Here is a 25,651-nt window from a genome sequence, read left to right on the forward strand (position 1 = left end):
AGAACATCCCCTTGACTGGTCATTGCTGCTGTTTATGTGAGGCTTGAAGGACAGTTTGCATGCCCAGAAGCTGTTGGGGAAACCCCAAACCATCTTCAAATTGGAATATTTATAGCACACTACTATTTTCCTACTGTCCATGTCGTTCCTCAGCATTTCATGGATGGTAATTACTTCCTTCTGAGCCCTAAAGGCAAACAACCTCATCAGCTCTTCCCTGGCTAACATTGCACTCTGCTCCAGAAATACCACACAGCTTTTCTATCAGCTTGCATGGCTGAGGACCTCATTTTAACACTATTATGTTACTCAGTTTGTTTTTAGCTTCAGGTTTCTGATTTTGTCCTGCAAACAGTTATAGAGCTTTAAGGGGATTGTTATTTATCAGTCCTTAATGTGAAATCAAAGCCAAGAATAAAACTGGATGAATGATGTGTTCAGTGGTCATTCATTTTGCAGCAAACCATCATTGGAAAGCCCCAAAGCATTTAGTAAGCTTTATATTTCCCATATGTTTGTTTTAGTTAAACTGTGCATTTGTATAATGCATCTCCTAGCAGAGTAATAGGATAGGATGTAAAAGTAGGGGGGTTTCTTTATTAGATTTTCATGGAAGTAACTTTCTCCAGTTAATGCCTCCCAGTCATTTTTCCACTGAATGATAAAAATTAACAGAAAAGTATTTATTCTGTTTGCTCATAGTCTGGTATTTAAGGTTTTAATTGTTTTTTAATAAAGAAATACTAGCTCAGCATGTTAAGTCTTTTTCAGTTTATTTTGGGGAAAAAATAGACTTTATCACACTTAGATTTTTTTATTTCAAAATAAAAGTAATTTGCTAATAAGCTTCTTTAGAAAGTAATGTTGCCGTTTGGTTTTGGCAAGTATTCACCTTTCTAAAAACCATTCCCCAAATTCTCCATGGACCAGCCCAGTTCCTCGCTGGGCTTCCTAGAAAGTTCTGGGAATGTGATTGCTATTCCAGCTCCTCAGGAGAGTCAGCGCTGGCTCAGACATGGCAGAACATGAGAGTGCTGAAAAACCTGCACACAAACTGATTTGAAAGTAGACACAATAGGTGAGCTTGTATTTAACTGCACTGGAAGTGATAAGATTTCCTGTTAAATCACTTGAAATGTAACATACCTCTTAACGTGCTGCACTTTGAAGCTTGGAAGCTTTCCCTGGTAGGAAGCAGTCCCAGCTAACGAGATTATTATATCCTGCACTCTGGAGCAGGATCCTGCAAGCCATGTGAGGCTGCTGCACTGCTCATGTAACACTGGGAATGAGTGTGGAGACACAGGAATAGCCACTCTTGTAGACATCTGTCTGTTTTCAAGAGATTGAATCCTGTTTTATTTAAAGTTGGCAAGTGTTTGCCTTCTGTAAGCAGATGATGTCATGTGTGGAGCTGCTGCAGCCCCGGGAAGTGCTTTGTTGCTGGGGAGTTGAAGTAGTTTTGCAGGGCCTGTGGTGCTTCAGTCACTTACCCCAAGCAATTGACAGTCAAAAAAAAAAAAGTGAGCATAAAATCTACCTTGTTATATACCTTTCTCTGCTGGCTGTTGTATTTTACAGTGCCAGGCATTATATGGTTTCTTAATGAAAGTAGAGCCTTTCCCAAATCTTTGCAAAGCCCAACCATCATCAATGAAAGTTTTCACTTGCTACTAAAATTAAGAATTACTGAAATTATGGCTTTTCAACTTTCATCTAGACTGGTCAGTGTTTTTAACCTAAATATTTAACAACTATGTTGAAATGTTTTTCTGTGCCTCATCAGGCATGAGCAAGCAGGAAACAATACAGCAATCAGTAAATGGAATTGGACAAAGTGGGTTCTTACAGTTGTGTGATGAGATCTAATCTTTTTAATAGCTTGGCAGTGCTGTGACCCTTTGGCTTGGTTTCAGAAATTCTCTGTGGTTGTCTTGAGGGCTGCAGTGCTAACATGAGACTCCCATCATGTTCTGCAAAGTCAGCTCAGTACATGGGAAGTGGCCTGGAAGGGGTTTGGGGTTTCAGAAGGGCTTCCTCTGTCCGTGGAGCTGCTGCTCACAGTGCAGGGGATGCTCAGCATCTCCACGGGGTGCTTGGACCGTGGTGCCTCTAACAGAAAACTGTGTCTGTGTGTGCTTGGTGCAAACTTGGCCAAAATGCTGTAGTGTTAGAGCTTTGGTCAAACACAGTCAGTTGGGCATCATCTTACCAGTTAAAACTCTTCTCAAACTTAATTGGATCCAGCTCTGATGAGTAGTTTGTTTCCCCAGGGCAAACTCGAGTTCGCTTTACCAAATCCTGCTAAAGGAGGATTTAAGTTTTTAATGTCTGAAGATCTGAAAGAGTCATTCAAAGAGACTACTGAAGAGAAGCTTGTGGGCTTGAAAAAAGCTGCTAGTAAATACAATACAAATTAATCCATGTGTATTACCATATTCAGGGGGAAGGAGGTTTTAACTTTATGAATAATTCGGGCTGTCTTTGTATCTGACTGGGTTCAGTGTTATGTAATACATGTTTACTGCCAAACCATAATGTTGAAGAAAAATCTGAACTTTTAACACTTATGTGAAAGTGAAATAGGAAGAAAAAGACTCAAAGGTACGCAGGGTTTTTATGTTTTAATAAAAAGGAAAATCTTTTATGGAGTATGGGAACAGAGTAGCATAAATAGATGAGATCCCAGGAATTGATATAAAAATGTATTCACTGAGTTTCTGGGACATTTCTTTCAGGAAATAATAATAATATTAATAATTGTGGTTATTATTTTAAGTGGTATTTTCATCAACTTCAGCACATTTTGGTTCAAATCTAGAGAGTAGTGATGCAACATAGTTGAATGCTGATAATAATGGTGTTGTGGAGAATGGGTGTAGCCAAAAGTAATTCCTCCTCTTCTCATCCTTTTCCCTTGAAGTTCTAAGTGTGAGCAAGACCTTTGTTATACACACATGAAATGGGCTGAAATTACTGTTCAGTGTCACTGTGTCATTAGTGATTAAGTAACTGAAGTTACACTAGAGATGAATTGACTTCATGGTCAAGCAGCATTTTGAAGGATTCTTGTTCTTTTCTTTGATTTTCTGTCTGAGAATGTTATCTAGAAGATTTGCAGAGATCCTGAGAGCAGTCAGCTATTGCTCTGAGTTATAAGATATATTTTTAGCCTTGCCAACTATGATTTTCATATGAAATTAATGGTCCCTGGAAATGGAATACGAAGGAGGCTTTGTTGAGGGAGAATGAAAGATTGAGGCAGACTAGTTCGACTTTGAAGTAGCATTGTACTTAAATATGTGGTCCTGAGAACCAAGGAGGGGCATGCTGGCAGAAAGCAGTTGTGAGGCTTGTAGATAATTGGAGAATTTCTGATAAGCCTTTCCACTGGCTGCCTAAAATTGGTCATATCGAATTCTTCATTTTATACTGTTAGGACATATTGACATGGGAAAGATATTGCAGCACAAGGTACTATGAAGGTTTGTAGTGCACAGAATATTCCATAAATGCATGTGGAGATACTTCAGTCTAAGAACGCATCTGTCTTCTTTTTTTCCTGGAGTTGCAATTTGGTAAGGTATTTTTATTACTGTGGACTTAATATTGAATGCCTTTTTACCAAAATTAAAGCTTTAACCCATGTTGAAAGTCAGGACAGATAAAACTCTGGTGGTGTGTTAGGGTACAATGTATCTCTAATCCTGGGAACTGAATTTATATAAAACAAATAGCTTAAAACATTGCAGACATCAGTGCTGCACACAGAGCTGGATTTAACATTTCTAAAAATACAAAAGTGTTCAAAGGCAAAGTGCCAAAATGCCACTAAGTCTCTGGTCCTGTGTTGTGACCCTTGAGAATATGGGACTATGTAAAAGCCCTGGTAATGGGGAGCTGAAATTTCTATTGGCTCCTCATGGTATAGTATATCATCTAAATGTCATGAGAAGGGGCTATTTCAACATTGCTGAGTTATTTCAGACTCACTGCTGCCTTAGCCAAAAAAATCCTTGCTCTGGGACCAACTCCATCCCTGAAGTGTGAGGGAGAGAAAAGAAATTTTCAGCTGCCCTTTCGTGCTCCAACTGCCAAACCTCGAGCTCTCCCTGCACTGTTCTGACTGATCAAATGCTCCCTTTCACCTTTTGCCTCACTCACCCCTTCCACAGTAACCCATCCATGGCATCTTCTCCCACTGGCTGGTACCAAACTCTGTGATTTCCCTGTTTCCCTCTGTAAACCCACAGTCAAAACTCATCAGCAGATTTCAGTGTCAGGTCTAATTAAACATGATGCTTCATGAAGAAGCTGCCACCAGAATCAAAACAAGTAAATTTTCTTATAAACACAAAGGCACAATCAGGTTGTGCAAACAAGCTGTGCCTTTCAGGCTCTTGGCAGCGTGATCCCTGGTTTTATAAAGTTTTGCTGCTTCTGTAATGTAAAAACTATTTCGTAAGTGGAGGTGCTGGATTAGTGCTGCTCTCACTGCCCTTCTTTAGTTCCAAATGGGGTCTTGTTTTCTCCTGTCATCAGTGTTTGCCTCTTCGCAGTGCTGGGGATGAGTTGTCTTAATTCACAGCCTCCTGCTGGAAAATTTTAGGGGATCATGAGTGATGGGTTTGCTGTCCAGGGGCTGCAGCTGGAACCACACAACGTCAGAAATGCTGAGATTGACTCTGGAGCATCAGTCTGATGATGGTACAATCCTTGTGCTGGTCCTTACCGTGAATGTGACATTTGCTTGGAACAGGAAAGGATTGTCTCCTGTGAGTGAAGCTAGAGGGCACTCCCGTGGATTTGTTCCCCTTCTGCTGTGGAATGCAGTCAGCACTGCAGTGACATGGGCTTTTAGGCTTTTTTTCTTCAAGGAGAAAACTTGAGAGTGACTTGTTTGAACTGCTTTGGGTGTCTAGAGCGTTTTCTTCTCGAATTCTCACATTAGAAAAGCCCCCACAAAGCAACAAACCACCAAGCTGTTCTCTTCAGGAAACTGCTAAAAGCCTTCTGTGAAGGCACTTTGCTGGGCATGGGAGGAGACTGGGAAAATATTAAATAATTAGAAAATAATCATCTCCAGTTCTACCTCATGTGTTTTCTCCCCCTTTTTGTTCCACCCACATGCTGCTAATTTTCATCTTTTCTTCCTGCACATCAAGACGTCAGAGACTGCTTACAGAAAAAGTTGTTTTTCCTGAGTTGTCTGTGTGCTTTATTAATGCAGCAAAGATGACAAGAAAGGAGGGGGAAGGAGGAGGTGGGGATGGGGGGGACAAAAGGACGAGCTCTTTCGTGGTCTCCTACCAAAGGGTGACCATTTTGTTCACTGTTGCATTTGCCAGTTGCCATGGCATCCCCCTCTCACTCTATCCTGGAGGTGTATTCTTGATATAATTAACAGCTCTCCTCCTTCTGTCTCCTGCAGAAAGCAATCATTTGGTGAACATGAAGGAAAGAACAGACACTTTTTATCTTTTACTTTGTATATTAATGTTTTTCATCCTGCTACCTGATCTCTCTTGGTCCAGTAATGATGTTTTTGTGTATGGAAGCATTGCTGGAGTGTGGCTGCCTGTGTGGAGTGGGACACTCAGCCCTTGCATATATTTGTGTAAATGGGGAATTTACTTAGGCCAGAGTGCAGTTCAGTCATAGGTATTTAAACCTTTGTTGTTTTCTATATACAAAATGTAGTCTTAGGAAATATGAGGTTCTTTAGACGCTGGATCGTGGATACTGCTGTTGTGTCTAATGCACCTGGAAGAAAACTTCCAAATGAGATTTCTTTCAAATACTGCTGTACAGAGATTGAGAACCCCCCCCCAAAAAAAAGAAAGAATAGGCATACTTTAAATAAAACACAGTATGGAGAAGTTGGAGTGGTAATACTGTGGAATGTGGCCAGCATATTGCTGATCCAGTTTGTGTGACAGCTCCCGGGCTGTGTGGGGATGTGCTGGCATCCTTCTCACAAGGCACACCTTTATGAGGTACATTCTGACTTCAGTCCCACAAGTGTGCTAAACTCAGGCATGGGAGTAATTTAAAGGGAAAAAAAAAAGGCAACAAGAAAATGTTATGTAACAGTTGCAGTGACAGCATCTTTCATTAGGAAACTTCTGTTGGGAAAACCGTCACTTTCCCTTTCTTTGGAACATTTGGTTGTTCCTTTTCCCCACAGCCACGGGGCACTGAGCCCTCCAGGAGCAGCAGCAATAAGGTGGCTGCAGGAGTCCTTTGATTTTCAGAATGTGTTTTGAAAAAACAGTCAGGATGGCAAAAGTAAACCCTTGGTCAGGCAATCTGGTTTATGACTTTACAAATAGGCTACAAAATAAATTTTTTCTCATATTTTATCTTAATGCTCTTTTTTTTTTGCTGCTGTTGTTGTCTCACTACTGAAATGCCTCACTGGGAGCTATTTTTCCACTAATGTCTGTGAAAAAAATTCTGCACTTTTGCTGATACTTTTATTGGTGAAAGGCTGTCTCAGTGCTGCTTTCCAGCATTTTTCTTACTTCTTTTTCTACCAGCTTCCAACGTGAGAAGGGTTTGTCCATAACCTCACTGAAGCTGAATGAACATTTTGAGGAGTATGCTGAAATATAGTCAAGGTTCTAACAAATGGGGAAACTGATTTTGTAACCTGTGTAAGTCAGAAATAGTCACAATTTACACAGACATGCCTCCTAATTAGTGATTCAATTTTCAGCTTTGTACATTCTTCAAAATAAGAAACATTATGCTAAGTTTTTTAATGAAGAACAAGTAAGATAATGGGTCTTTATGGAACCAATGGAACATCTATGACACATTATTTGGATATTAATAAGCCTTAAATGTTTCTTCCACCCACCTTGGTCATATAGTAGTCAATACAAAAATGGTACTGCATACCCTCAGCACCTCATCTATTTTTTTAAAAATCTAGAAGGAACTCCAGTCTTGACTAGATGAACCTGTAATTACAATGAAAGACAGGAAGAAGGCAGATAAGAGTTTCCATCTTAATTCAGTACTATGCACTTGTTGTGTAAGTAACATCCTCATCCATGTAAGAAAAGATTTGTTTCCTCTTCATGGCTAAATCCACTTTATAACAGTGGTAGTAACAGAGACACTGAGCACAGTGAGGTGGATTGGAGAGAGGAAAGGAGAAGTTCTCACTGAGTCGTTATGACTTAGTGCCACAGCAAAGTCAAAATTAAAAAGACTCTCCTAATGAGGAACCACATCAAACACTGGTGAAGGATTGTCTCTGCCTCTGTTTCCTACAGTGTCTAAGCAAAGATTATGTCTGTGCAAAGATTATGCCTGACTGCTGGTTTAGCAGTAGTGAGTTTTCCCATGTTATTCCTCAGCTGTGGTGTTACAAGGTCCTGTGTTCTCTTGCAGGCAGCACCTGCAGGATGTTGAAATGTGGCCCCACAAGTCTTGAGCAGTACAGTGAGTGACACTGGCCTGGCCTGAGCTTTGTGAGTGGCATCACTTACTGCTCAGGAGTGCTGGAATTCTTGTCCCTTCACTAAAACCAAAATCTTTTAAAGAATGTGTGCCTCACTGTGGTGCTCATCTTAGCATTGTGCTCACAGCTTTTGGGTGGTCTTCAGTTTCTGAGTCCAGTAAAACATAGGAAGCAGGTTTAAATCCCTTTTCTTAGTGCCCTGTGAGCTGCAGAATGCACAGTAGCCAGCGGTGGGTTTTTTAATTCTTGGCCCTTACTTTAAAGGAAGCTTTCTCCTTTTATGTCCAGCCCCTCTTTTGAGAAAAGAAAGTCATGCAGAGGATTTTTTTTCTCCTCCCAAGGTCTCTGTTTCATTGGGTTGAATAGAACCTGTCTGTTTACAGCAGCCTTACACAGCTCTTCACCAGGTCACATCTGAAACGTTCCTTTTAAAGCCATAAACACAACTGTCTCTTTTGTTGCCTTCCTTTTGTATAAGGCTGCACTTTTTGACTGCACATTAGAATTTTTGGTCAGGATTTTACTGAAACAGAAACATCATGTTATTTTCAGCTTTGTTCTTTTGTGCAAATAAAATGTTTCTCGTATTATGAGGCAAGCTGATCTTCTGAAAAAGAAAAAATCCTGCTTGCCCAAGCTACAATTTCACTTGGAGGAACTGATTCAAAGTAAAAACTGACTTCTTTTTCTTGCCCCCAATACAGCATCTTAATTTTGAGAGAAATTAAATATGTGTTTGGTTCCATCTCTGCATAACAGCAGGGGTTGTTTCAGTCTCAGCCTTTTCTCTCTCTCTGTGCTTGATCATCTACAACTTACAAATGGCCTCTCTGTGTTTGTCCCTGCCTGCACTGCCCAGTTCAATGTGTTGGCCAGCTGTCCTCTCTGATGCTTTGGTTGGTGGGATGGATGGAGTGACACAGCTTGGAGGGCATGGTCAGTGTGCTGGAGAGCTGGGCCACCTGCCATTCCAAGGAGCTTCAGTAAATGAGGATTGCACTGACAGGAACTACCTGAAGGTTCAGAGTCCTGCAGCTGGTGCAGAATGATCCCTGTGCAGCCCAACTGATGGGAACAGCCCTGCCAGGAAAGGTTTGGAGCCCTGGACAAGAGGTTGGACACAGGTCAGCAAGGTATCTTTACAGCAGTGAAGTCAGAGAGAACTGGGATGGTTCATCCTGGTGAGGAGGAGAGTCATGGAGGATGGGATTTGGAATTGTGGTCGGCAGCAGAAAGAAACCAGACAAGAGGCACCACTTAAAGTTGCAGCAGGAGAAATTGGATGAAGCAGTTGGAAAAAAGTGTTTGCTGGGAAGGTGGTAAAACACTGGAACAGGGTCCTGGAGAGGCTGTTGGGTCTGTCCTTGGCAGAGCTTGGAGCTGGGCTGGCCACGGGCCCTCAGTGAGCTGATTAAGCTGTAGGGTCAGCTCTGCTCTGAGCACAAGTTGGGCTGGAGACTCCAGAGGTCCCTTCCAGCAGCAATTACAGCAATTACCCCACGATGTTGTGCTCTTTCTCTCCCCAGTCATTTTTCTTCAGAGTACCATCCAGATACTGCTGACTTACTTTCCAGGTGTCCCCCTTCTGTCTGGAAATAGCTGTGTGTTTTTATAGAAGTACAGTTTGAGATGCAGATAAATTTTAAATGTCCCTGAGTAGTGGTACCTTCATGTGTTCCTGCTGAAAAAATTTTGGATACAATACAAGCACAGAAAGGTCAGGTTCCACATCATGTATTATGCAAGTTAATGAAGCACATGGGTGTGAAGGGTTTTCCCTTTAAATCACAGCTGAAAACATTTCCTCCAGTGATCTCACTTCTGGCTTGAGGCTTCTGCAGTTTAATTTCCATTCGTTTTGTGTGATCCCATTTGTATGTGGAGACCTTTAGTTTTGGAACTGAAGCACCAGAAACTTGCAGGCTTCAGAGGCAGAACAGACCTTTTTATGATCCAATGTGGTAATTGTTGTGAGTGTAGCTGCTGTATTTTATTTTTTTTTTGTGTACACAGAGAATCTGGCAGGTTTTAATTGTAAGCTTTTTAGAGATTGATTAATCAAGTTCAGGAACTTCAAAAATACACTCCACCAATTATTTAAAAAATAGTACTTGTGTGCTTTCCACCTTTGAATTTTAAATATACATTTTCTCCAGATGAAAGTTGCTCTGTTCTCTCAGTGAAATTCTACTGACTTTTCTGGTATTGTAATGAGTCTTTGGTCATCTAGGCCATTAGGGCCCAATTTGAATTTACATTTACCAGCAGAACTCTGTTTCTATTTCAAACATTCATGCTCTATCACCATGGTTAAAATGAGGCATTTTTTTTCATGGTAGAGGTATGAGACAGACAATTAAACATCTGAGAATTCCATTCAACTATATCTTTTACAGTCCAATAAGTTTCCATTAAATGAAGACTGTAAAGAGTGTGAAATAAATGCTTTCTGTGGCCTCACAGGCAAGAATATTTGATTACTGATAAAAATTATAGAGAAGTCACTCATGGATACTTTTGTTCTCTGCTTTGGTGCATTTATGTTCCCCTTCTACTTTCTGTCTGTGTAATAAATGACACCGTATTAAATTTTTAGCACTGGCTTTGGAGAAGAGCATTGCTCTTGGTGCCACTGCTGATTCTGCACAGGCAGCAGATCTCCCCGAGCCTGTTCCAGTTGGACACCAATGTTACTCAGTTCTGTAGTACCAGGATTTATGATTTGGGTTTAGGCTGATGGCTTGTTTTGCAAGCACATACGTATTTCTGCTTTCTCCGTTTCTTCTCACATCATTCACTCCAAATTATTTCTTGTAATAATTTGCAAAGTCTCTTAAAGCACTGCAGATCTGTTTGTTCTGGTCAGGCCTTTGTCAATATATTTTTAAATTAAATAAATGTGTTTCTGTTTATAGGAGATTGTAATTGACTGTTAATTACAGAGTCCAGAAAAGTATGTTTTGTTGTTAGAGATGTGTTAAATAGAACTATGGGAATGTGGATAAGTGTTAAAGTGCTAGTTTGATAAAACAGACCATAAAGAACAGAAAAATAATCCATAAAGGAGAAAAGATAATAGTGATTGAGTCGCTGGTACATTATTTTCACTTTGGTAAGAGTGTTTTCTGTCTATGAAATGTGAACATGCAGAATTACTGATGTGTTTCTCACTGTCTCTGCCTGCCCTTTTTTTGTATAGTCCACAGGAGAAGCCCCCACGACCCCAAAGCACACAAAGGACAACAGGGAGAGCTTCTTCCCAGTAGCACCGGCCACGCTGCCCCCTGCCCCAGTGAATCCAGACACTGTGACTCCTGAAAGTCTCCTGAGACTGAATGATCTGCATTCCAAATCCAAACCAGCCTCCTCTTCTTCATCCTCCTCCTCCTCAGCATCCTCAGTCCCTCCATCCCAGGAGTCTCACAGGGACAGAGAGCACCCCCGAGGTCAGACTGCAGAGGCTGTGCCTGCCATGAGTGAGATTGTTCATGGTAAGTCTCAGGGAGACAGATTCCCAAGGCCACATGGTGAGATAGTGCCTGAGTTCTGATTCTGGCCCGTTTTCTGATCACTAGACCACATTCAAGAGGGTACACAGAGATTTTTGTCTTGGTCTTGAAATGGGCATGTGTGTTAATCTGTAGGATAGATGGAAAGAGATTATTGTCTATGTAACTTGTATGTGAAATCATAGAGTAGCAGCCCAAAAATATTCATCTGTTTTAGAGAATTCAAGTCTCTAGCAGCATTAGAATTAAAATTGTTAAGCTGTCTTCAAAGAGGTGACGACCTAGTTCTTTTAACTTAAAAGATTTAAGGTATTTTAAAGTGATTACAATTGAAATAAACTGGTGGGCAGCCTCCATCTATCTTAGAGGTGCCTGGTTAACATAATTAGCTGCACAGTTCTCACTGCCCTGCATATATATGGAGATACATAACACTGATGAAGAAGACTCTGAATGGTTCATGAAGTTAGTTTATCATCACTGTTGCTTTTCACATTTGAGAAAAGAAGCATCTGACAGGACCAGAATGTTGGGAATATATTATATATAGCCCTGGTGTGGTTATGTGCCAGGTTAGAGCACTGAAGAATCTGAACAAATGTTATTTATTCTATAGTATGATTGTGTGATTTGTTTATGACTGTATTATGTAATTGGTCCTATACAGTTTTCTAGATGAGGAAAGAATCAAATTAGAACACTGTCATTTGCTTTACTGCTGTCATGGCAGGCTGACTTGTTAGCAGCCAAAAAGTCTCTGTGCAGGGCAGTGCTGATCCACTTTGGGAATGAAGTAAGATTAGACCCAATTTCAGTCTTGCCTTGGGTGCCCAAAGAGGTGGCTGTGCCCAGAAGAGGTGGCTGTGCCCATTTGTGGGACACGGTGCACGTTAAGGTGGCAAAGCACCTGCCACAGCCTGTACTTCTTGCAACCTTTGCAGAAACACTGTCTGAAAAAGCATCTGCTGCTGGTTGTGCTCACTCCATCTGTTCCCAAGCCTGGGCCCCAGCACTGCTTACAAAATGCCTCAGAGTCAGAGGAGCTCAGATAAAGTTATGAATGAATCCTATACAGAACAGGTATTGTGAAAAGTGATGGATGAAGATAGGATGGAAATAGTGTCCAGATTTGTGAGATGGGATGTTTTGTTAGGCTGGAATTGTGACTTTCTGAAGTTTTTTGTCTGATTACTTCTGGTATTTCATTTCTTTCCATATGTATTCAGCCTTGGCATCTGAATGCACATACTCTGAATTCATCAGCAGTGAAGAGCAATTTAGGGAGAAACAGCTTTTCCCAATTTGCTAATCTCTGGGTACAGGACAAAATTGAAATTTAACATCCAGTATTAGCAGTGGTATTATAATAGTCTAATTTTCCTTTTTCACAGTTCCTGGGAGAGATTGTCTTGGGAGGGGAAGAAAGAAAAGGGGAGTGATAAGGAAGGAATGACTTAGGCAATGTGTAAACCACATTTGTTACTGTCCTTATGAAGCTAAAGAATGGAGTTTCATGGTATCATAAGACATCTTGGCAGGCTTGTCCAACAGAGAGTAATTCAAGTTTGTGCCGAGACAACAGGGGAGGAAAAAATGAATCCTCTGTGAAGTTGTTACACACTTGCTAAAGGAGAATGGTGTAGGAATGACAATGCAGATAAGAACTCAGGCATTCTTTTGGCTTTCAAACAAAACTCAGAAGCATTTCTGATGTGCAGTTCCCCAGGCCACTCAGGGATTGGAACGTTTATTTTAATCTTTTGACTTCCTAGGCTCTGTTAGGGCTGTAGAGTTTTATATTGTGCTTTCTTCTTTCATGCTTTCTATGCATCATCTTGGCTGAGGGAGGTGGAAGGGTTAGCTGCTAGAATTACACTCCTGAAACTGTCTGAAGATCAAGAGAGTCTCTCTGCAGAGCTGAATGCATGTGTTGGATCTGCTTTCTGCCTCTCAGACCCATCTGACAGGTCATTTCTCTCCCTGAGAGAGACACCAATTACTGCTGTGTCCTTTCGTCTTCTTTTTAATACTCCTACCTTTGCATCCACCTCCTCTAAAAAGAATTATTTCTAATTCTGTTACAACCCTTTTTCATCTACCTTTCATTAGTTCTGTTTGTGTTAAAACTCCTCCCATTTCTAGAGTAAACTGTTTTCATCCTTTTTGTCTTACCACCTCCTCCTGTATCTCTTGGTTCATGTGAAACTATTCCACATCAGAGAGTATTGGCTGCTCTCATTTTCTGTGATTTCACCCAGAAAAAGGAACAGTTTTCCAAGCAATGTTGCTGCTATGCCACTCATTTCTTATGTAAATATTTTACTGAGATTTTGTCTAGTACATGACTAACATGACTACAGAATACAGCATGATGGAGTCCAGCAGCAGAGTGGTGATAGTGGTGGTTTCAGCACAACAGCTTCCTACATTTAGGCATAAATGTACTTAGGACTATTTGCCTGTGTGTCTCAGCCTAAAATTTTCTCAGGGGAAACTAAAATAGGACAATGAAGGTAAACTCCCTCCAGCCTGTCACACTGTTCCAAAATTATCCTGTTCTAAATTGCTGAGAAATCCTGACATTTTCTTCTTCTCTGCTGTCCTTACTCTAATAATGATTCTTTTAAGGAATGAGCAGTAAAACATTCACATTTGAGTTCTCATACCAAGAGAAGACTCTGGCACTTGGAATTATTTAAAGTTCTGTGTTTTGCTTAAAGCCAACTATCTACCAAATTGGAATTCAAATCAGAGTAGAAGAGTTACACTCCCCCACTGTTAAATTTCAGTCCATTTAAGGCCTAAGCATTTCAGTATAAAAGCAAGGTCATGATATAGGTGTCCAAACTAAGACATTCAGAGCTAAGGAAGACAGATCTTTGTGTTGGAGTGCAGGGATGTGGCACTCCATAAGCCTTGTGAATATCCTGCTGTAATTTCAGGTGTTTGTTGTCTAAGCACAACAAGGCAAGCAGAGGTGTAATTATAGTTCAATTTGCTGAACTTTCAGTGCTTTGAAAGCACAAGATGACTCAAAAAAAGTTGAAACAGAAGAAGTTAGGCAGGTCAAGGACCTGTGGCCTGATATGAGCTGCCTTCATATTGCAGTTTCCATCCATGAAGGTTCTCTCTTAAATGCACATAATATTCTACTCTTTTTTCTTGTGTCACTCTATGGACCTTACTTTCATTGGTTTCTCTGTCATTTCCAGTGCTGACTTGGTTTTTATAGCTGTCTTCCTCACTGTCCAAGGCTTTAAAAGCTCTTCTTTAAATACTTGTAGCCCCACACTGTTGGTACCATCCTGGGGCAGAAGCTGCTTTATCCCTGTGAGTGACTGCAGAGTCATTAACACAAGTCACCCAGGCTGCCTCCAGCCAGCTCTGTGTTTGCTCTCTCTGATCTCTTGCTGCTTCAGCCCCTTGGCACTGGTATTCTCACTTCTTGTCTGATCCGTGCTTTTCTTGAAGCTTTTTATTTCTCACAATGGGTGCACTCTGAAAACACCTTTGACAGCTGAATGCCAGCAGGGGTTTCCTGTTTGTGAATGACTTCTTCATTCCTTTTGCTGAGTGCTCAGGCAGTACCAGTCACCCATGGCTCTTTTTCTTCCCTTTGTAAGTGTGCTGATTTGCCTTCTGTCGAAACAAACTCATTCCAGGAGAGTTTTTCAGTACTCTAAATGTCTATTTCTGATCTCTGCACTTCAGATTTCTTAAGTTTTATTTATTCAACCAAATGCTGTGCATAAAATCCTTTCACATTAAAACTGTTGTTGTTTTTCTGTACCTGTGTTGGGTCAGTAAGAACAAATAGGATTGGGCTGGCAGCTGGCCAGATGTGACTTATGGTGGTGTGAAGCCAGGGATTTGGTGCAGTCAGGGCAGGTTTGTTGTCCAAGAAGCTCTCTGGCCATGTGCACCCTTGGATTCCCCTGGAAATCCTGGGGAGTCCCTGGCCTGTGGTTCTCTTGCACTAATGAAACACATTTTTCAGAGACCTTTAGTGCAGACCAGGGTAACGATGCTACGTGGCTACAACATGTTTCAGTTTCACTGGCTTTAGATGGCTGTCAGCAGCATAAAATGTACATGTGTTCCTGTACAAAGGAAGACTGAAGAGAGCTGTGGTTGCAAACCTTCTGCACAGGTATTGCATTGCTTACAAAGTTGTTAGAAAATTATGGGGTGTCATTGTATTAATTTAAGAGATTTTTCTACCAGCTGCTTTTGCTAATTTCCTTGTGCTTAGCTGGCTGTCAGGGCAGAGGAGGAGATACTGGTAGTGAAGGAAAGGCCTTACAGCTTTCCTGATAACTAGTACAGAAAATGCAGAAGCACTAGCTGCAAATGAGTGACTGTTCCTATCCACAGGTGCTGCTGTGTGATGCTCTCCAAATGTTGTGTGCTTGCTGAGTCAGATATTAAACACAAATATCAATTAGCTGTGTTTTTATAATGCCATTTGAAAGTTCACATAGCTGGCTGTCAAAATGTTGCCTTTTGGATCTAGGCTGATGGTTTGCTCCTTTAAACTGAAGTTTTGTTTTGTTTAAAAGAACAAGAGAGGGAAAACTATGATTGAATTCAGGGCCCTTCTTTCCCAGCATGCATGCCAGCTTTCTGCACCTCTGGGACACCTGGTGTTGGCAGGAAATGCTTTTGGACACAGGAATTCCACAGTCTGTGCTCTTAGACTGGCCCCAGCATGGCTGTCAGAAGGACCTGGTAGCTTGGGAGTTAGTAGGGGCCAGGGACTAGTTCCAAAAGCACTTTCAGAGCACCCACCTGTTCTAAGTTTTACTCTCATTCATGTTCTGTCACAGCTGATCTCAGCATTAGGGGCATTTTGGGGTATGTCTCTTGTAATTGTACAGTACTCTCTCCCTGCACAGGACCCCAGTGATAAATATAGCAGCGTGCCATGCTATTGCAGTGAGAACTTCTGTTCACCAGACTGCTTGAATTTCTCTCATTGCAGAGGGCAACAGAACTTGTGTTCTGCAGCTTTTCACTGCCAAAATTACTCTGATGCCTAATTTTTAACATACGACTTTGTGTCAGTGATGAATGTAATTTCCTGGATTTGGCATTTCAAATCAAATACTTATTTCTACAGCTTTAACTTGGTGGTGGATTTTTAGAAATAAATCTTGTGGTAGGATATTTGGAATGACTTTAGAGAAAGAAAACATGAAAGGAAAGGCTATCAAGTATACCTGCCACGTCCTGTGCTGAGCTGGGCAGTGGTGTGGTAGCTCATGGCTGATATTCCCATTGTGTCTGTTGCTCAGCATCCTTCTCTGTGTGAGCTTCCCTGTGTTCCAGGGCAGCCTTTCCATTGACTCAGTAGCACAATTTATGAGGAAACTCTGAGCTCCTTCAAATTCAAGCTTTCCATGGCCTTTGCTAGTGCTGTGTGGGGAAAAATGCTGTATTAATTCCCAGCACACAGGAGGGCAAGGCAGATGGAATACAGAAAAGGAATTGTTTTCACATTAGCACTGTTCTTTGGAAATGTGGTAAGGTACTTACTCCAGTATGTCAGGGAGAAAAGGATCAGACACGTTTCCATCACCATGAGAAACCAGTCTGCACATTGTATGGTAAATGAGTTCAGTGAGCAACTGTGTGTGCTGTGGGTGGCCAGTGAAACACAGAGTAAACCAATTGTTACTGGAACTAGGAAGATAAGCATTTCCCAGAGTCTGTAGGCACACAGAATTCAATCCTTGCTCTTTTGAAGTGGTTGGAAGGCAAGGTAGTACTGATCAGGTAAATCACACTGATGTGTTTTCAGGCTTTTTTTCTTGACACACAGAACTGGTGGGGGGAAGGTGTTTTACAGAGGGATGAAGGCAAGTGCTACAAGTGCTTTACTTAAGCACTTCAGGTTGTTGTATATTCATTTCTCCTTTTGAAACCATGTTAATAGTCTGTCCTGGATTCCAAAGCTCAGCTTCCTCCTCTTTCCTATAATGAAATGGGGCTTTGTCCATGCACTGTGTGTTGCTTATATTCTTGAACGTATCTGTGCTGTAATACTTCAAACTGCTTCTGTCAGGAACTGGAAAACATTGTTTTTCCAGGTGCTAGTCACATTTTCTAGACTTGTCTTTCAGTTGTCATGTACGAGGTTTAGTGCATGACTAAAGGATTTTTTGAAATTCCACATAAAATGTTTTATAACACTAATGTTAATGTCTCTCATACCTGACAGCATGATGAAATCAAATGATTAAGTGCTCAGTGCAGAGAGACCAGAGCAGCTGTTTACTGGTTATTGTACTACTGCTTTTAAACTTTCTCCACATCCGCAAATTTCCAAGTGATTAGTTTAGTTTTGCCAGTGCTATTTTTCATTTTAGATACATCAGAATAGCAAAGAGAACGGCCCCGGTATACAAACGGCTGCAGGGTTGTATAATATGTGTGTTTACAGTGTGTGGATGTATGTATGGAGTATATTCTCTGTATAGAGAGAGACAGGGAGAGGATATTAACTGGGATGAAGTCATGAACCCCGGCGCCCGCTATAGGCATCTGCAAACACTGGTTGCCCTGGCAACAAGTGGGAAGAGGTTGGAGAGGAAAGCTGGAGTAGGTTGTTGCACTGAATTGTTGTCAGCTTGTTTCTTCCTCAGTAAAGCAGGGAGATGTTGAAAGGTATGATGTCCCTCTTTCTATGCCTGTGCTGTTTTATATGTGTTTAGGCAGCTGTTGGGAAAGGGAAGGCTAAAAAATACTTATAATTCAGCTCGATTGGAGACGAACTTTTCAATATCAGTAGTATGTGCCTTGCAAATCTGTGCTTTTCTCTGTGTGCTTCATTCCTGTGTGTTGTGCTGTAAGGTGAGAGGGCTAAAAGGGTCTCCAGAGCACAGGACCTGTCCCATCCTCGGCCTGGGGATGGACAAGTGTCTGTTGCATATTATGCCTTCAGAAACTGGTTTTATTTTAAACTGGGTTTATAGAGCTCGTGTTTGAAAACCTGCCAGGACAGTACAAGTGCTGGGTAATACCAGAAGACTTATTAACTGATATTAGATCTGAGCTTCTGAACACCTTCAGAATGTGCTGCACTTATATTCTTGTGTTCTTGTAATTGTGCAGATTATTGTGGCTCATGAGTTAGTGGAGTCTTTACCTCCCTGGGGAAAGTTTTTATTAGAAGAACTAGGACATTATGTTCGGGGCTATAGCAGCATCTTCCTCAAGACAAATACCAAGATACTCTCTTCAGAAATCTGTTTTAGACAAATAATAAAGAGATCCAACTGGATATGTCTTCTTGATTGTCCTTCTCTGTTTTGACCTTTTGTCTGTAATGAAAAAAGATAAACTAATACCTGTGCACTGTATAAGTATAAATACTATAAATTGTGATATATAGCCGTGAAACAACCAATTCTCATTATTTTCAAGGTTTCTAAAAATATTTTGTTCATTAACTTTATTTTTAACTTAGAAATAATGCCACTCAAGTGACTATTTAAACAAAAAACTAAAATTGCACAGTCCTGAAAAAATAAAGTGAGTGACCCAGTTAGGGAATAGAATTCTGTGACTGTATTTAACAGCTCTGACAACAAGAGATTGATTAACAGACAGTGGTTCTTGATTTCCCAGGTACTGACAGGCACAGCCTAATAGAATATTAGCAAGTGTTGTTTCCAGAAGTGCAGTGATAGAAATACACACTTTAGTGTGCCAGACTCCTGCCTTTTCATTTACTTCTACATTAAAAATGGCTGACAGATCATTTTATTCAAATTTAAATCTAATTTTACTGCACTATAAAACTGCATCTTCAAAACTTAACAAAAATATGTGGATGATGGAGATGAAAGAACAGAGACTGATACCAGTCCTGTAGCATCTTTCTAGAAATAGACTGCTGAAAAGAGATCTTGTCAGTGGGGCATAATTTAGTTAAAATAAAGTACAGCAAATCAGTTTAAGCAATGATATATCTTATAATTAAACGAGTGTTATAATCAGCATAAGAGGTAGAGTTTTGTCATTAAACAATAATGCAAATCAGAGCTCTTATTCTGAATTGTGAACTAATAAGCCCCTAATACAGTTTAGTAGTTGAATACTTACAAAACTGCTCTCAGTTAGCAGTGTGGTTGAGGCTGTAGGATTTGCAGTTTGTTTGTATGTAGTTTTGTACCTGCTAAGTTAATTGCTGGTTTGTATCTTGGTTGATACGTGGATAAGAAAGATTCTATTAGTACTTACCCCAGATACTTAAGACTGTGATTCTGGAGTGTTGCAGTAAGTTCAAAAGCAGTTCACTTCTTAGCTGTCTTGTAGAGCAATGATGTGAAACCATCCTTTTCATCCTGCGTTTCTCCAGAGGTTGGTGGGATGTTTTTCCCATCTTTCTGCCCAGTGTTCTGTGGCCATTGGGGTGTGGAGTCTCTGGGAGTACAGCACGGCCTGGCACGTGTGTGTTGTGCCATGCTGGGGCTCCCCCTCCTTCCTGTGGCTGCTGCAAAGGGCAGGAACACCCACAGGGATCTTCACTGTCCTCTTCTTCTGCAGCAGGGAAACAGTGAATTAGGATTTTCCTAGTCAAGATTCCCGTAGTTAAGCACTTCCTTCTGTGCTATATTGAAGCTGATCTGGTCTATTAATACTTATGTAGATGCAACTATTATTTTCCTACTTCCAATGCTGTATTTTGAAATATCCAGAGGGAAATGTGCAAGAGAGTGCTGAGAATGAGAACTACGTTCTTCTGCATTAGACCTTTCCATTTTGTGCTTGGTAGTGAGTGGAACATCACAGAACAGAAGCTGCCTGTGATTTGTGCTGTAGTGGGTGACCTTTCCTTTTTGGGAACTATTGGAGAATTTTCTACAAGCAATTTCATTTATCTTAAAGCTTACATGGGCTTTCAGCTACGAGTTTAGATGATGGGTTCTTTTCTTTACCAATGAAAATTAGTGGAAGAAAGGACTTACAGCCTGCTTTGGTAAGCTTTTGTCTCATACAAGTTATTCAAGAATCATAGAAAGTCTAATTCTTTATAAAAGTTCCATCTTTCAAACTGCATGGATCTGATGTTAAGCTGTTATGTTGTCTTCAGCATTTTCTGCAAGGGGAACTCTGATACAGGAGAATATTACCATGGTAAATTCCAAGTTCTTATCTATATTGGTGAAGATGGAGAAGTGTTTTCAACACTTGAGTGGGTGGGAGCATTTTTCCAATGAGGAAAAGTTAAAATATGTATTCCTTTTAAGGCATTGCACTGTCAAAATCCAAAATTACTGTAGAGTGTGGACATACAAAGAATTTTAGAGCAAGTGAGACTGAGTACCCATTGCATCTGCTGGTCCTTGATAGCTGTCTGTGCACACCTCAGCCTGTGTAAATATAAGGTGACTCAAATTAGACTAGACAGCCCTTTGTTTTTGAAGGATGTCTTTGTTTTTAAGAGAAAATAAAAGCTTGTTTGTATGTCCATAGCCTTGAAAGGCTTGCTGCTGTTTGTCTGCCCTTTCCAGAAAGGGCACCAGTCCTCTTATGTACAATATGCAGCTCAGTGTGTAAGAAAGGTGGTTTAACTCTGCATTAATTTAAAAGCAGATACAGCTGGTATGTAATAATGAGATTGTACACACACATACATGGGTTCAGAATTACAAACATCCCAAGTTCTAGAATAGCAGGAGGTGGGAATTTTAGGATAATGTATTTATAAAGGTACAGTGGACAGAGGAGTGAAAGGTGGGCATTCAGTATAACTTGATATTGGTTTCATGAAAAATGGCTTTGGCCATGTTATTTGCTGTTCACAGTAATTAATCTTACTTAGCAGTGAGCTGTGCTGCTGTGTAGGATATCCCTGTGGTTGTAGATCAGAGAGGGGCCCACTGATCACAGCTGGCTCATTGTTAAGGGTGATGGATTTTGCTCTGCATGTGTGGCAGGTGTTCCAGCCCTCACATCTCCAGAGGAAAGGCTCAGTTGCACATGTTTTTGCAGATGTGCAGAGATAACAAAGTGTTATATAGAAAATTTTTTTCTTTTGCTTTTTAAATGGCGTTTCCTTTTTTCCAAGAGTTTGACTTGATGGCACCAAGTATGAAAAAGTTGGTATTGCCATCTCAGCTTGTCAGTGATTTCACTTGGTCATGTTATGGTTTAGAAATAGAGCAAGGGTTAAAAAAAAATTCTACCACTTGGTTAGACAGCAAAAGGATTGAGGCTTAGCAGAGAGATCAGGATGTCTCTTAATCTGTGAATTATATTTCATTACTAAAGAGGAAGAAGAGCTTGAAGTGCCTTTGGAGGGGCTTGGATTTCAGCAGCAGGAGTCGCGGCTTTGTCAGCAGATGAAAATGGCCACTGTCGCCCCATCGCCAGAGCCCGTTTGCTGGCACGTGGAGTCTGTGACCAGCACCAATGCAGGACATGTGTGTACCCCAGGTATGAGCTGCCTGTGCTTCAGGGAATTCTGAAATGGGCTGGAGAGCTGTGGCTCAGTCTGTAAGGACCGATTGATTGGGTAGTTGGGACTGATATTCCTCAGTTTCTGCGCTTGCCTTCCAGTCAAGTGTTCCAGAGTTCAGAGACATTCCTGGCCATGTCCCAGCTTCCTGGGCCAGTGCCTTGTCACCCCTGAATGGTGATTCTCTGATCTCACCTGGTAAATATTACCAGGGCAGCAAAGCCAAGGAAAGAACCTCCCAGTACCAGGCTATCAAGCAGTATGGTTTGTGCATCCTTTAAAGCAGAATTTTTCTTTTAATTGAAATCTCACATGGGGCAGTATGACAACACTTTGGATTACACTATTGGAATATTTAGCAGAAGGAAACATTTTTTCACGAAAACTGATTCAATCTGAGTAAACATAAACCCAGCATTACAGCAGTTAATGTGTTCTATCCCTCTTCTGCCCTCTCCCAAGAGAAGAAGTTGATGTTTTAATTTAAACAAAAATGTAAAACCTGGTATTTCAGGTGAGCATAACCTGGATATTAAGTTTTGGGGTATCTTGTTTTTCCTTTGAGAGGCAGATTATCCTGTGTCTGATTACTGTCTGAAAGCATTGGCTGCCCATGGGGATGGGTCACTGACCTTGATGGAAAGCTGTGCCTCATCTGTTGTGACAGCTCTTGCATTCCTGTGCACAGTTGAGAACATACAATTCAATTTTACATCACTTAGTATTTTGTTGTGCTGCTGCTTGTTTCTCAGGATGGCATCAGGAAACTGGCATTTTATTTTGCTGGGTATAAGTGGTCATGTCCTTTCCAGAAATCTGTTAGAGATGGATTTGACAATCCTGAATCTGAAAAAATGTATATGAGCACTAGTCATTATCATCAGACTGAGAAAGGCTCTGGTGTTCTCTTTTATATGTCTTCTTAAAAAACCAAATTGACTCCATATGAGGTAGCATTATTAGTAAGAAATATCTTCTAACAAATATTCAATTTTAAATGAGAAACTGTTGTCATCCACTGGTTATTGTTGTGTATATATTACTTTGTAATGTGCCTGGGAAAGGGCTGGATCCTTCTTGGTGAGACGTACTTAACTAACTCCCTGAGCAAGTTTGGGTTGTAAAGACCACAAGCTGAGACACTTGGGAATAATGTGGAAATGATGCCAACTAGTGTGGGAGACAGCAGCATGAGCACACCACCGAGGGGTTTATGGCAGGATCTGAAGAGAGCAATGAGGAAATTTTGATGAGTGTTACCATTTATTTTCCTTGTTGAGGAGTTCCTCTGGAGATGCAGCGCTGTGGTGGAGGAAATTAAGACTCAAAACTAAAGCTGAGGAGCTTTATTTGTTGCATTACAGAATGGACAGAGAGAGAATGCAAAGATGAGGTGATTGTATCTGAAACAAGTGGGAGGATGGTGTTTGTAGGGGCCTTCTAACTAGGTGTACCTGGGTCAGTGCTACACTGCTCCTTGGTCAGATTGAGCTTCTGCTGCCCAGTAAGATATTTTTTAATTATTACTGTTTTCCATTTGTTATTACACAATCTTGAGGCACTTCCTTCTGGTGTTCTAAGCTTCAACTTATGCAGGGCTTGAAAAAAGACCTTTTGAGCCAGCCCTGTGTCTAACAATGAACTCTTCCCTCTTTGACATATGAAAGCAGCCTAGATAACTTCTTAACATGTTTTTTCTTACTGTTTTCTGTTTAGCCTCCAGTTCCAAGCCTGAACTCAGCTCCAGTTCACAGACTTTGGGAAGTCAGCAGAACAAGACAGATGGCACCCGAGTAAAAACTCGTGTTCTGCCCAACATGCCAAAGCTTTTCATACCCTCATCTGTCACCAAATTTCCACCTGAGATCACTGTCACTCCACCCACTCCCACCCTCCTTTCTCCAAAGGGCAGCATTTCAGAAGAGACCAAGCAAAAATTAAAGGTAATAAAAGGGAAACAGTAATTTTTTAGATTATTGTTTTTATCTTAATTCTCCCCTCAGTAAAATACTTGTATGAAGGAAGCAGAGCTCATGTCGCCAGGTCATAACCAGAGGTAGTGTAAGTACTGGAAGAAGGTGGTACTTGTTACCAGCAGGGGCCATTTTTTTAAGGACTGGTGAAATATTGGCCCTGGGTGAAATCAGAGCTCTTCTAGACCTTAGTCCTTTTCTGAGGGAATTGGAAAGAATTACAAAAATGGTTGAGTGAGACAGTGAGGCCATTTCAGTTCTTAGGTTAGTGGAAGCCACCAGAACAATTAGCTGTGGGGAAGCCCTCTGGTAAATGTTATACTGTTTCACATTAGGATACCATACCTTTTACAGAGGTAAGAGAGCTATTGAATGTGAAGGAATAGCAACCAGTGGGCTTTTATCCCTGTGATCATGGGTTTATCCTGACTATTTAGCAATATATTCTCTCTCTCTCTTTTTGGGATCAGTCTGCTATTTTGTCTGCTCAGTCTGCAGCGAATGTAAAGAAGGAGAGCCTTTGTCAGCCAGCTTTGGAAATCTTAGAGACCTCAAGCCAGGAATCCTCACTGGAAAGTGATACTGATGAAGATGATGACTACATGGACATATGAATGAATTCTGGCCATCATCAACACCAACCATATAACCATTCTTCTTGTTGCCAGCATCTCTGGGAGTTGAAACATCTTCATTGGCATTACTCTCCATTTGATTGGCATCACTGTGTTCTTCACTTCCATTACCTTTGTTATCACCACAGCCACTTGTATTGCCTTCAAAATCTCCCCATCATGGTGCTTGATGGAAAGAACAATGGTTTACCAGGAAGTTCATTAATTTGGATCACACTGCCACCGTTAACTTCAGTAAACACAAGGATGTTTTGTGCTGCAATTCATATCTCTCGACTGCTCCTGCTTCTTCAAACCAGAGCCTTGGGAGTCACTCAGTAGCTCTTTTCTATAGCATTTTCTTCCCTTTAGTTGTCTTGCATTTTTCCCTCTAGCTAAGTTTTTCTCCCAATAATTCAGCAACCTGATGTCTGTCTAACCATGCCATGATTAGTCCAACAGCTCCTTTAAAGGTGAATGGAGTAGGAAAAATTTGCTGAGCTCGTCAAGGTTTTCATTGCATCAAGAAAGTCTGTGGTTTTGTCATAGGGTCAAGGAGGGTGAGCTGAGTGTCTGTCAGCTCCTTCACACTGCTAGGAGCTTTGTTGGAATTGGACTCAGTGACACCAGACAAAGGAACCAGCTTTTCCAGGCAGACACAGAGCTTGGTCTCCTGGTTGTGCTCATTTCGCACCAACGTGTGAGGTCCAGCAAAAATTATCTACCTGAATGTTGGCTTAAAGAACTGATCTTTCCAGAATTGTCTTACAGTCCTTTCTCTTCTAATGCCTTGGACAAGCATTTTGAATTGGGGGCTAGATGATATTTTTATGGTGGTATTGAAAAAAACTTGAAAGATTTCAGTACCATTTCAGTAATGTCTGTTTTTTACAGAATGACACGAAAAGGTGTTTTTTATCTATCTGCAGAGGGACTGCTCACAGTTATTTATATGAGAAAATAATGGTAACAAAGATCCTTTTTTTTTTTTCTACTCAGTGTTAACTTTGTAAAATAATGAATGCAAACCATGCAAAAAAAATACGTCAGACACTATATATACACACGCGTGCGCCCACACACATATATATATGTGTATGTACATATATATATATGTATGTATATGAAAACAGAAAATGCATACAGCTTGCAATGTCGGATTTCTTTGTGATTGGGGGGTTGGTTTTCTGTAAAATGCAGAGCTTTGTATAAACTTTTGGGGTTTTTTTCTAATAAAGTTGAAATGTACTGTCGTCTCTGTTTGTTTGAGAGGGCACAAGGCCCTGTAGTTCTGGAAAGAGAACTACTCCTCTTTCCTTTTATTTCTTGGATAAGAAAGAAAGACAGGATGGATGGGAGGCACTTTTTCAGCTCTTGGGATGGGTTTGGTCTGTATGACTCAGAACCCAGGTCAGCCAGTGTTGCCAGGATTGCCTGCAGTGGGTTCACTTCCCTGTCAAGATGTGATCTGAATTCGTTTTCACCCACCCTGATATCTTTGAATGGTGATGAACATCATAAGGGGGAAAACATCACATGGGAAACAAGTTCACATGGAATATTTGGCTGTACAAACCAACACTTAATCCATTATTACAGTGATTGATCTCATTGACTGT

At 40.9% G+C, this 25,651-nt stretch overlaps 1 protein-coding gene across 2 annotated transcripts in view; it reads left to right on the forward strand.

Moving 5' to 3' along the window:
* CABIN1 (calcineurin binding protein 1) overlaps nucleotides 1-25,285 on the forward strand; it is a 110,534-nt gene extending 85,249 nt beyond the window's left edge. For both annotated transcript variants that reach the window (XM_071571890.1, XM_071571891.1), the window contains exons 34-37: nucleotides 10,671-10,962; nucleotides 21,259-21,423; nucleotides 23,162-23,388; nucleotides 23,889-25,285. In XM_071571890.1, coding sequence (XP_071427991.1) covers nucleotides 10,671-10,962; nucleotides 21,259-21,423; nucleotides 23,162-23,388; nucleotides 23,889-24,032 — 828 coding nt within the window. In that variant the 3' untranslated portion in view covers nucleotides 24,033-25,285. The remainder of the gene's footprint in view (nucleotides 1-10,670; nucleotides 10,963-21,258; nucleotides 21,424-23,161; nucleotides 23,389-23,888) is intronic.
* The last annotated feature ends 366 nt before the right edge of the window (nucleotides 25,286-25,651 follow it).

This window comes from Pithys albifrons, chromosome 17, assembly GCF_047495875.1.
Source record: "Pithys albifrons albifrons isolate INPA30051 chromosome 17, PitAlb_v1, whole genome shotgun sequence".
NCBI lineage: Eukaryota > Metazoa > Chordata > Aves > Passeriformes > Thamnophilidae > Pithys > Pithys albifrons.